Source organism: Sorex araneus, chromosome 10 (genome assembly GCF_027595985.1).
Source record: "Sorex araneus isolate mSorAra2 chromosome 10, mSorAra2.pri, whole genome shotgun sequence".
NCBI lineage: Eukaryota > Metazoa > Chordata > Mammalia > Eulipotyphla > Soricidae > Sorex > Sorex araneus.
The window spans coordinates 61,060,603-61,072,666 of record NC_073311.1 but is presented as its reverse complement, the minus strand read 5'-3'; the positions used below and the strand labels follow the sequence as shown (position 1 = coordinate 61,072,666).

Here is a 12,064-nt window from a genome sequence, read left to right as displayed (position 1 = left end):
GGAAGAAAGCGCTGTTTCAGGGACAGCGTTCTCAAGGCAGTAAGAAATAATTTCCCATCAGGACCCACCTTCTGCAAACTGAGCCTACGTACGTAAAGAAGAAGCCTCTTCCTTGGCCAGAGTGATAGGACAGCAGGGAGGGCTTTGGCCTGGAACGCGGCTGACCTGGGTTCCAGCCCTGGCATCCCCTATGGATCCCCGAGCACTGCCGGGAATAACTCCTGAGTGCAGAGCCAGGAGTCACCCCTGAGCTTGGTCCAGTGTGTCCCCAAAGGAAAAAGAAAAGAAAAGAAAAAGAGAAAGCCTCTTCGTCTCACTTCCCTGGCAAACTCTGGTCCCTGCTTTGGGCAGAAGAGTGCCCTGTTTGATGCTACCGGGCCAGGGAGTTTATGGATGAGAGGAAAAGGCTAACTTGACCTTTGGTTTGCTAATAGTTTCAAGAACTTTCTTCCCGGAGGAAGTAGGAGCTCTTTGGGGTGAGAGGGAGGAAAGCAGATCCTTGCTTCTCCACTAGGCTTGATGCTTTCTGCATGGAGCATGCCATGGCAGATAGTTTGTCTGGAAGATTATTTGAGCATAATTTGTATGTTTAACAGAGTGTCATATTCTCTTGATTTCTTTTCTCCTCCATGCACTGGAAATTTTCCCATAGATTTCGGCATATTTTACCGATAATTTCTCATTTTAAGACACCTCGTACGCATTGCCACTAGGGTGTCCAGAATTCGAAGCTGTTGCTACAAAGGAAGCCAGCCATGTGGGAGAATCCACTACCAGGCTCTTCCTTATAAAATGATCCACAGGGCTGGAGTGATAGTACAGCGGGTAGGATGTTTGCCTTGCACACGGCCAACCCAGGTTCTATTCCCAGCATCCCATATGGTCCCCTGAGCACCACCAGGGGTAATTCCTGAGTGCAGAGCCAGGAGTAACCCCTGTGCATCTCCGGGTGTGACCCAAAAAGCAAAAAAATGAGATAAAATAAAATAAAATAAAATAAAATGATCCACCGCTCTGTTAAGAGGGTTTTTCTTCTCTGTTGTAAGATGGTGCTCCATTCGTTGTTTCTTATTTTTGTTTTTGTTTTTGTTTTTAACTATCTCTGATACTGATGCAACAACTTAAAAGGTAAAGTCCTCTAACTTTTGAAATAAAGCCTTCATGGCTAAATGCATGACATTTATTTGTGAAGGAGATTTATTTTACACTCATACTTCATTTCTCTGGAGCATTTTGAAAAATTCATCAACACAAGTACAGCTTACACCATGCTTTCTCAAGCAAAAATATAATTTGGATTAATAAAATAAATGCCAGATATTTTTATTTCTATTGGCCACAGATTTCAATTTTTTTAAATAAACATTATTTAAGAATAGCAAAGCAATGTTTGTAATATTCTATTTATGGACTTAGAAGTCAAGTTCTTTTTTTAACATCTATGATATGGTTATTAAAGACTAATTTTTAAAGGGAAAATGCAAAGCTTATATTAACCATTTCGGTGATTTGAGGTTTTTGTTTCTTAGATGCATGGATATACACAGCAGTTCTGGTCCTTTCGCAAAGTTAAACATTATCCCCAACATTTTGATAAATCTGAAATACATATCATGCACGACCAAGATTCAGTGGGCTATAGGTCTGTCTGTGGTTGTTGCAAGTAGTGACCCATGTTCTATGCTGGCATCTTTACCACAATCCATATATGTGGCTCCTCTTCCTTACTGCTATCAGGTCCAACTATGACTGAGTCCTCGATTTTCTGCAAGTGTAAATATTGAGACTAGAAGACCCAGGACAGAGAAAGACATTTGCCCAGCAGGAAGATGTTAGGTTAGACGTTGGGTTGCTAGCAAAGAGTCTTTCTGAAGACTCACCCAACTGCATCTTTTTTCTGTTCCTTACCCCTATGGACATGTTGATGTTTGGATCCGTATGGCCTAGTGTAATGTGCCAGTCCCTAGTCACATGTGACTAGTGAGCACTTGGGATGTGGGTGTTTCAAGTCAAGGGTTACTGTAAGTGTGGAATACACACCTGATTTCAAAGGCGTAGAACTCACAGAAGGATGTAAAATATTGTACTGTCACAGCCATACATGACTTTTTGCTCTTTCAGTCAGTCTCTGTCTAAAATACAACAGTGGTCCTGTGGGTGAGACCAGTCCAGGTATGCAGTCAGCTGTACCATCTAAATTAGCATAACTGTTGTCTGTGACATACCACAATATAATCTCCCCACAGTTCATTTCTCAGAATGAATATCCATTGATGACACATAAATGATTTTTCTATTGGTTCTGTGTAAAATGAATACAATTTTAGATACACTGAGTTAATGTGTATTATTAAAGTAGATTTCACCTGTTTTTCTGTACTTTAAAATGTGGCCACGAAAAATATAAAATGTGGCCCTTATTGATCATATATTCCTGCTGGATAGCTCTGATCTTACCCAGAGTGGCAAAAAGGTCCACATTACAGATTTCTGCCTTGATAACTGAAAAAATTAAAAACTGTTGTATCTGACACTTACTATTTGCTTATATGGGTTAGAGAAGATGCCGAATTGTTCACACCAATTATCCCGTTGCTCTTCTCAACTGTTTTTCCAGGCCTGGTATGATTGTTACCATCATTTACAGGTGCCAAAAACCTATGACACTTGAGGCATCCAGTTAAGTCTGTTGCTCAATAGTGCATGAAAGACAGATGACACTGGAGTACACACCCAGAAGCGGTCAGAGGCTGGGCTCCTAGTATGGTGCTAAATATGGCAGGAGTGAACAGAGATTCCCAAGAGCATCATGGCAGTTGCCAATAGTTTGCACTCAGAAGAACATCAAACCAACTGTTTTGATGTTCTGATTCTGCTGTGTATCTCCATGCACTCTCTTGCTTTTGCATTTTCTCCATAAATCCTTCCTTATCTAGGCGAGAGAGGAATGAGCATTAACACTGATGATTAACAAGTGTGTGTGTGGGAAGCGTTTGCTGTACACTAGCCACAATGAATGAGAACTTCCAGTACTGTTGGTCACTACCACCAACACTCCTCTCCGGAGGATACGAGGGACAGAGGGAGGGCAAGGAGCTCTGATACTAAGAGATGAAATGTCTTAGTCCAAGATAATCTGTTCTAACACTGCATGCCAGCACTCTTCCCCGTGTTATCTTCCCAGAACTGAACCACTTTCTTTCCATTGTGTGGCCCACGGAACTAGTGGACCCTCCACTAGAGGTCTAGACTAAACAAAGCCTCATCTAACTCTCGGTGGTTTCACTTATTTAGTTATCTGACAAGTGTCCATTCATCTACTTACAGTTTCATGGAACTAAAACAGCCGCTGTGCCCAATTATATAAAACTAATCACAGTGACCACTATTTAAAAGTGTGCGAGTGAATGCTTATTTTGAATACTTGCTACTCTTGCTAGTCCACCTCAAAATAAATAAATGTCCCTGACTGAAGAATAAAGTAGCATCTTCCATTGCTTGTGCCCTGAAAGCGGTAACAAATGCTCGTTTTCTTTCACCCACAGCACCGGGTTCACACCATTCTGACGGCAGACCTCGTGATCGTGATGAAGCGAGGGAATATTTTAGAATATGACACTCCCGAAAGCCTCCTGGCTCAGGAAGATGGAGTATTTGCATCTTTTGTTCGTGCGGACATGTGAAGGGGCGAACGTGTACTTCAAATAATATCCAGACCTACTCCGAAGTTCACCAGCCTGAACTTTAAGAAGTGGCATCTTACTTTTTTTTTCCACATTTATGCTTATGTCGAGGAACATAATATCCATCCAATGATGAAGCCTCTTTCCCTTTAAGGAGAGCAGATTTTACTGACACATAAGCTGTTTTCAGTGGAAAAATCCATAGTCGTGTTTTCTCATACCGTTAAGTCTGGAGAGTGTCTCCCTGGCATAAAAGTCAGTATTAATATATGCTTACTTGTAAGAACTTATTTTTCTCCTTTTGTTGGTGTCCTGAGTGTTACCAGATAATATATGCAAACAAGTTTTCTAATCAGGAAATGAGACACTTGGGTTCAATATATATTGCATGAGAATCTCTTCTGTATTCATTAGCCTTAGTAAGACAAATATCTCCTTTAGCAGTCTCTTTTTCTCATCTGAATTGCTTCCTGTTGTCAAAAAGTTATGGCATGTATTGTAAAGTCATTGCAAAACCAAAGCGTTGGCTACAAAGATGATGTAAATCTGTGGTTGTGATCCCCAGCCCTGAGATGCCACATTAGTCAAAATTTAGGATCACACACACATTGTAGCATGTATGTACAGGAACATGTGTGTGTTGCTAGGAGGAAGAGTGGACTTGTTTTACATGTGTATGTCCAGTGATAACACACATGCACAAATTTTAATGTTAAAAACCCATCAAAAATGCATGGGTTATTAATTTTTATTAAATGTAAACTAATAAATGAAAACATATTAAAAAGTTCCTTTCACTGTGGAGTGACAGCCAGAACTCCTTACTACAATTCTGTGCCCTCTAGTGCAAGTATTGATTTTTATATCAGGATCCACATATTACTGATTTTTTTATGATGGCCTTACATGCACTCTGGGATTCTTAACAATTACAGCTGATGAAATAAGAGAATTTATGTTCCCCTTCCTATAGCTCTTGAGTTCAGTTTCATTATATTGTATATCCATGCTTAGAAAGTCTGTAATGACTATACTATATGATAAAGTTTCACCTGAATGTAGAAGCTCTGTTTAACCAAAAATAAATTTCACTGAAATGAAAAAGAAATTCTTTTATTTATCTTAGATTATCATATATATGTATGTATGTACATATATATACACATATGCATACATATATATGAACAGCCTCTCATTGCCTCCGGAAAGCTTAATGAGAACAGAATCAGCAACTAATGGATCTTGTGAAAGTTTTGTAGGCTGAATTTACATGATGTTTGTAATCAAGTTAAAGCATTCTAACGGAGAAATGGACACTTTACCCAGAGAACTAATCCCTTGTGGTATTTGTAAGTCACAGTAACTACTGACAGCATCAGCCGAAGGAAATGTGTGATAACACTGAACTGAGAATCCCGGTCACTGTTCTTACAGCACAGTGCTCACCATTTCCTCATCAATGACATGAATTCAGTGTATTTAAATTAACAGGCTTAATTGTTTTACCAAAACTAAACTGATTAAAGTTGGGGGTTATTTTTTCACTGCTTAAACATTTATTCTGTTACATGTAATACCCATAGAATGTATAAATGATTCAGCTTAAAATATTTTATACTGAGAAGGTGATAATACATAGCTTAAAATAAATATTTCAGTTCTTTCAGTTTTACATATTTTTTAATTTCTTAATGTTTGTTCAAAGTGAAAATGATCTATATTAAAATAACAGAATTAATGATTTCATTGAAGCAACATTTTTTTTCTAAGAGAATTGTGGACTATTATAATGGGACTGACAGGTTGTTTAAAAATTAACGTAGAGGGGCTAGAGCAATAATAAAGTGGGTAGGGCATTTGCCTTGCATGTGACTGACCTGAGTTCAATCCCCAGGGCCCCACTTAGTCCCCCGAGCCCTGTCAGGAGGAAGCTCTGAGTATGGCTGGGTGTGACCCAAACCTCCCCAAAGAAAATCAACATTATAAAAAAAAAATCTATTTAGCCCTAGCCCTGATACCAGAAGACCATTCTAAGCAGCTGGCACTTGAGCTCCGGGACCACAACTTTTGAGTCTTGTATTCTTACACTAATACAAGAGCCTAACCCACAGAAGGTTCTAGAAAATAGAGCATATATATTCACTGATGATGTGTTGCACTCACCATGTGCTTCTGAGTTAATCTCTTGGCATTTCGTGTTGTGTTTATTTTACTGTCAAAGACACATATTGGCTTGGTGTTATATAATAAATTACTCTTTTGTTTCATGAAGAGAGAGATTGTTCTTTTACAGCCAAGACTGATTCCTAAATGTAAATCAACACCAGCTACCAGGATGTTACCTGACTCTTCTCTGGTTTCTCAAATCCGTTTTACTTTTGACTTGAAAACAGAAACAAATAAATCTGGGTATCTAGGAAAAGTCATTGTCTCCATACTTCAAAATATGACATAAAAATTATCTTTGTGGGGAGATGAAAAAATTGACTGATTTTGTTAATAAGTTGTTGAATATCTTCAGTGTGTTCACCTTTGAATGACAAATGGTATTCACAGAGAATGTCAGAGAAGTACAAAGGGTAGGGGTTTGCCTTGTACATGGCTGAACCGGGCTTGATTCCTCCGTCCCTCTCAGAGAGCCCGGCAAGCTACCCATGGCGTATTAAATATGCCAAAAACAGTAATAACAAGTCTCACAATGGAGACATTACTGGTGCCTTCTTGAGCAAATTGATGAACAATGGGGTGACAGTGCCCCAGTGCTATATTTTTTATATATGTCATGACATATATATGCACTGTATTATATATATATATATATACATATATATATATATATATATAGCAATGCATATAGAAGAAAACATAACCAAGGCACTCCGGGACCTCAACATCAGACATGACTGTTTGTACTCTACGCATGACAACAGCCAGAGAAACAAATGAAAAAATCAACAAACAGAACTACATTAAACTGTAAAGCTTTTATACAGCAGAAGAAAGCACCACCAGAACAGGGGCCCCCTGGAAAGGGGCATGGAGGATGGAGGGTGGCGGAAGGGATATTGGTGGTAGAGAATGGGCACTGGTGGAGGGATGGGTACTAGACCATTGTATGACTAAGTTTGTAAGTCTATAGCTCATGGTGAATCATTTAAAGGAATAATTTTTAAAAATCAGAAATAGGGCCAGAGGAGTGACAGTCCAGCAAGTAAGATGCTTGTCTTATGCAGGGCCGATCCATATTTAATCCCTGCAAACCCAGGTGTTTTCCTGAGGAGAGAGCCAGGAGTATCCCCTGAGCACTGCTGTGTGTAAACCAAAATCAAACCAAACCTTAGACATAACACTGAATCCAGCAATATCACTCTTGGGCATTTATCCAATGGGTAAAACTCTTAACTGAAGAACCTATGCACCTCTGTGTCATTGCAGCTCTATACACAACCACCCGTACACGGAGCCACCCCAAATTATACATCATCACCATCATCATCATCATCCCGTTGATCATAGATTTTCTCGAGCAGTCTCAGTAATGTCTCCATTCGTCCTAACCCTGAGGTTTTAGAAGTCTCTCTTTACTCGTCCTTCCCAATGGTGCCGCATTGAAGGCTCTTTCAGGGTCAGGGAAATGAGACCCATCATTGTTACTGGTTTTGGCATATGACTACGCCACTGGGAATTTGCCAGGCTCTCCCATGTGGGCAGGAAACTCTTGGTAGCTTGCCAGGTTCTCTGAGAGCAGAACTAGCTATATGATGCTTCCGGGAGCTTGGGAGCTTGGTTTTATAGTCTCTGGATGTTGGCTGTTGGTGGGATTACACTGCACCGGGGGCAGTTTCTGGGTGTGACCACCTAGCTCCTGGAAAATGGGGGATCTGGACGGAAGAGGCCCAGTCCCAATCCGAGAAGACTTGGAGATCTCAGCCCTGGGTCCCACACACCTGGGTTCCTCTTCCGGTTCCTTTATACTTGAAGGATATGATATTCATATTTTTAAAATGTCAAACATACAAATCATATAAAGTTACATGAAAATTAAAGTCCCATCCTACTTTCTAGATTTCAGTGCTGTGTATGACATAGATACCTTCCTTTCCACTCTATTAAGAAAAAAATCTATTCTTAATAGACTTTCTTTATATATATATATGTACTCAATGTAGTTCTACTCAACTATGGAAGGAGATAAACTCTTGCCATTGGTGACAATAATGGGTGGAACACAAGGGCACTACTCTATGTAAAACAAGTCAGGAAAAATGGTAATGACCAGATGGTTTCACTCACATATATATAAATAAACAAAATGAACTAATAAAACACAGCAAAAATAACTCTTAGACTGAAAAAGCATGGAGGTTCCCAGAGGCGCAGGCAAAGAGGGCTGGGGGGGGATGGTAAGCTGGTGGGTGGCAGCAGAAATTCGGGGTGGGTGCAATGCAGCAAACCCACATACTGAGAGATACGACTGCTGCTTCTGAAACTTTCTGAGTATTCTAAGCTCATGGATAATCAATAAGTACTGAGAATGAAAAAGTAAAATAGAAAATATTCTAAAATAAAACTCATTGAATGTATATAGGTAAGGACACTGAATATTACTAAATATTTAAGTAAATTAACCCCAAAGCATTGACTGGAAGTTTGACTCCAGAGAAGCTCCTGGGGGTGAAGGGGAGAGAAGGTCTGGGACTTAAAGGGTACTCAATATTGGCATCAGATAAGAAGGATGATCAGACTCAAGAAACATGAGGGCAGAGTCGGGTGCGGAGACCACAGTCCACAGACTCAGTTCCATCTTTGCATTAAGTTTCTCAGCTTCTTTCAGTGTCATTTCTGACCCCTTTAGCCACCTCTTTCCCATCTAGCCTTTGGAACCAGTCCTGTCTGAGATGAAATCTCTACTTGCTTTCTCCACTTCTCAGCCTAATCAAAGTACCAAGCAAGAAGTTTACTTTATCTAGCTCAGCTTTCTGTCCTATAAGTGACAGGCAAGCGTGACCCTGGGTCAGGGATCAAACTCCGACCTAAAAAGCTCCAGTCAAACAGCATCTTCTAAGAGGAAGCAACACCCTATGTAGACAAGGACTTCAAACAGCCTGGAGAGTGACGGGAAAGTCAAAACAGAACCCAAATCACAACCAGTACTTTCAGAAAAAGAGTGATAAGATTAGGCTGCCGACTGGTTATTTTCCTTTGGAAAAAGACATTTCCATGGGAATGGGAATTCTTTTTGCTTTTCTATTTTTTCAGGGGTGGTGCCGGGTATCAAACCCAAGACTCCACATCTTCAGAACTTGGGCTCCGACACCAAGCTCCATCAGCACCCTGCAAAGGACCAGCGCTTTCTGCAGTCACATGAGCCAACCTGCAAGTGTGATTGACACACCCTCCTGGACCTTCTCCACATGTTTCCACACGCTACCTTCACTCCAGAGACAGGGCAAGTCCACAGAAAGTGGTTGTTCCTTTCCAGAAAAGAAAACAAAACAGAATCTCCTGCCATGTGTGATCACCTCTGAATACTGGCTTTTTCAGCCCAAGTTTGATTTCCCTGTAGGAATAACAGCAGCATAACACAGAGCCTGCGAGGCGTCCTCTATCAAGCGCCTATTCCCAAGCAGTAACACCCACCTAGATTAACACTCTCCCACCCATTTGAGGCTCCTCAGTAGCTCTCACAGTTACCAGACTCTTTTAGAGAAAGACACCAACTTATCCCAGTAGCTAAAAACTCTTAAAATCAAAGTGCCTGGTACTTGGCCCAGGCACTGCGTTTTCTGTGTCCTTCTAAGCAAGGAAGAGAAGAAGATGACAAAGGTAATGGGTTGGGGGTGACATGATTTCACCTGTATATAGAAATTATAACTCTTTGTTCTCACTTGACTGAAGTTCTAGTATATGCAGTGAAATATTATATTGAAAACACAAGGCATCTAGGCCCTGGGCCAAAAACATAGGGAAAAAATTAGCAAGCCTATTATTTCATGAGAAATTCTTGGCTTAAATAATATTTTAATAAAGCTTAGCTACATGTGCCAATGGAGTCTAGAGATGACATAATGATTTATGATTTAAATATCATATAATCTCTGTAATGTCTAGGACCATCTAATACCAAAACTGTAAAAAGAAGCAAAGGCCCTGGGGGAAAGGAGAATCAACATGACATCAACTCAGCGATCAATCGCATGCATAGTGCATAAACAATCTCTTTAGAATTCTGATGAAAGGATAATAAAAGCTAATATATATTGAACGGACATGATATGGACCTTTGAAGTACGGTCTCATTTAACCATGACAAAAATGCTATGAAGTAAATATTAACCCAATTTATAACTGAAGTTTAGAGAGAGAAATTTGCCATGATTTACTGAAACTGAGATGCAGACTCAGGCCCTGACTTCAGGGCCCATCTGCTTGGCCCACTTGTAAATGAGTGAATGAACTAGCTTTTCATAGAGGATACATGGTTTATATGACATGAAACAATGATAAAGAATAATTCTGGGGGCTAGAGCGATAAAACAGTGAGTAGGGCATTTGCCTTGCATGTGGCCAACCTGGGTTCAATTCCCAGCATCCCATATGGTCCCCCAAACACCATCAGAAGTAATTCCTGAGTGCAGAGTCAGGAGTAACCCCTGTGCATTGCTGGGTGTGACCCAAAAAAAACAAACAAAAAATAATTCTGTGAGTCAAGATACAAATATACTGAAGTATATTGCAAAAGGAACAGGATCAGGAATAAGAAGCCCTGGGTTCTAGTCTTGGTTGAAACATGTTTTGGGTATGACCACGAGGGTTTTTTTGGTTTTTTTGTTTTTGTTTCTTTGCTTTTTTGGGTCACACCCAGCAATGCACAGGGGTTACTCCTGGCTTTGCAATCAGGAATTACCCCTGGTAGTGCTCAGGGGGCCATATGGGATGCTGGGAATCGAACCCGGGTTGGCCGCGTGCAAGGCAAACGCCCTACCCGCTGTGCTATTGCTCCAGCCCCATGACCATGACTTTATCACTTAAAGTCTGAGGTAACATTTCCTCATTTGTAAGAAGGAAAATCAAGCAGCAGAACAACAACCACCTTGCTGGCTTCAGTGAGGTTTTATGAATCCCAAGTTGAAAGGTGATGAAACAATGGTATAATTTCAAAGCTGATATAAAATATTAGTCTTGAAAACGACTACAAATGCCTTGTGGTTTTATACAATCCCATATAATCTTGGTGGTATTATATGGGATTGTTTCAAATTCATGCAGTAAGCTTTTACCACCTCTTAATTATTGTATGTGATTCTAACTTAAAACAGAGATAATATATTAAGGCTGAGCTAGTATATCAAGATATTTCCACAATATCGGGAGCTCTGGAGTTCTAAAAAGGGTAAGTACAAATTCAGTCTGTTTCAATACAACCTTGATCTCTCGGCAGAATAGAGGGGGAGAAAACAAAAAAGTTAATTTACATTCTAAATTAAAATCACATGACAGGGGTTGGAGCTATGGCACAGCGGGTAGGGCATTTGCCTTGCATGTGGCCAACCCGGGGTCGATTCCCAGCATCCCATATGGTCCCCTGAGCACTGCCAGGAGTAATTCCTGAGTGCCGAGCCACGAATAACCCCTGAGCATCTCTGGGTGTGACCCAAAAAGCAAAAATAAATAAATAAATAAATAAATAAAATCACATGACAAAATGAACCACTATGAGGACAATGGGAAAAGATTACAAATAGAAATGTAAGCACAAAAACTAAAAATGATAAAGCAATCACGAAGATATTATAAAATAGTTATACCTTTCAGTAAGCTTGTAAAAATATGCTCAGCATCATTCTTCATTAAGAATATAAATTAAAATGCATGTAAAAACAACTAGGCCCACAAAATTGACAAAAGTCCAGTAATACAAAGTATTAGCATGTTGGAAATATCATATGTAACTCACAGGATATAAAGTGTAAAAAATATTATGGAAAACCAGCAGTTATGGTAAAGGCTAACTACGTGCCAATGCCAGGACCCAACAATTCCACTGTCCACCCAACAATAATACGAGTGACCCTGTGTGCACAAGGACTTCTCCGGGTATGTTCTTGACAACTTTATTTATAACAGTAAAACCCAAAGTAAAAGCAGTCCAAATGCCCATCAAAAGGAGGGTAGAAAAATAAAGGAAGAGTTATAAAAGCATTATACAAATTCAATGCAGTTCCCAGCAAAGTTTGGATGACATTCTTCAGAGACTTAGAACAATTGCTGCTAAACTTTGTACAGAATCATAAAACTCCACAAAGAGCCAAAACAATTCTAATAAAAAGGATGTGGAGTGGCATCATATTTCTTTACTTTAAATTATGCTACTAAAGGAT

At 39.9% G+C, this 12,064-nt stretch overlaps 1 protein-coding gene across 1 annotated transcript in view; it reads left to right on the top strand.

The window, feature by feature from the left end:
- ABCC9 (ATP binding cassette subfamily C member 9) overlaps nt 1-5,984 on the top strand; it is a 137,911-nt gene extending 131,927 nt beyond the window's left edge. The window contains exon 39 of the mRNA XM_004611277.2: nt 3,546-5,984. Coding sequence (XP_004611334.2) covers nt 3,546-3,683 — 138 coding nt within the window. The 3' untranslated portion in view covers nt 3,684-5,984. The remainder of the gene's footprint in view (nt 1-3,545) is intronic.
- The last annotated feature ends 6,080 nt before the right edge of the window (nt 5,985-12,064 follow it).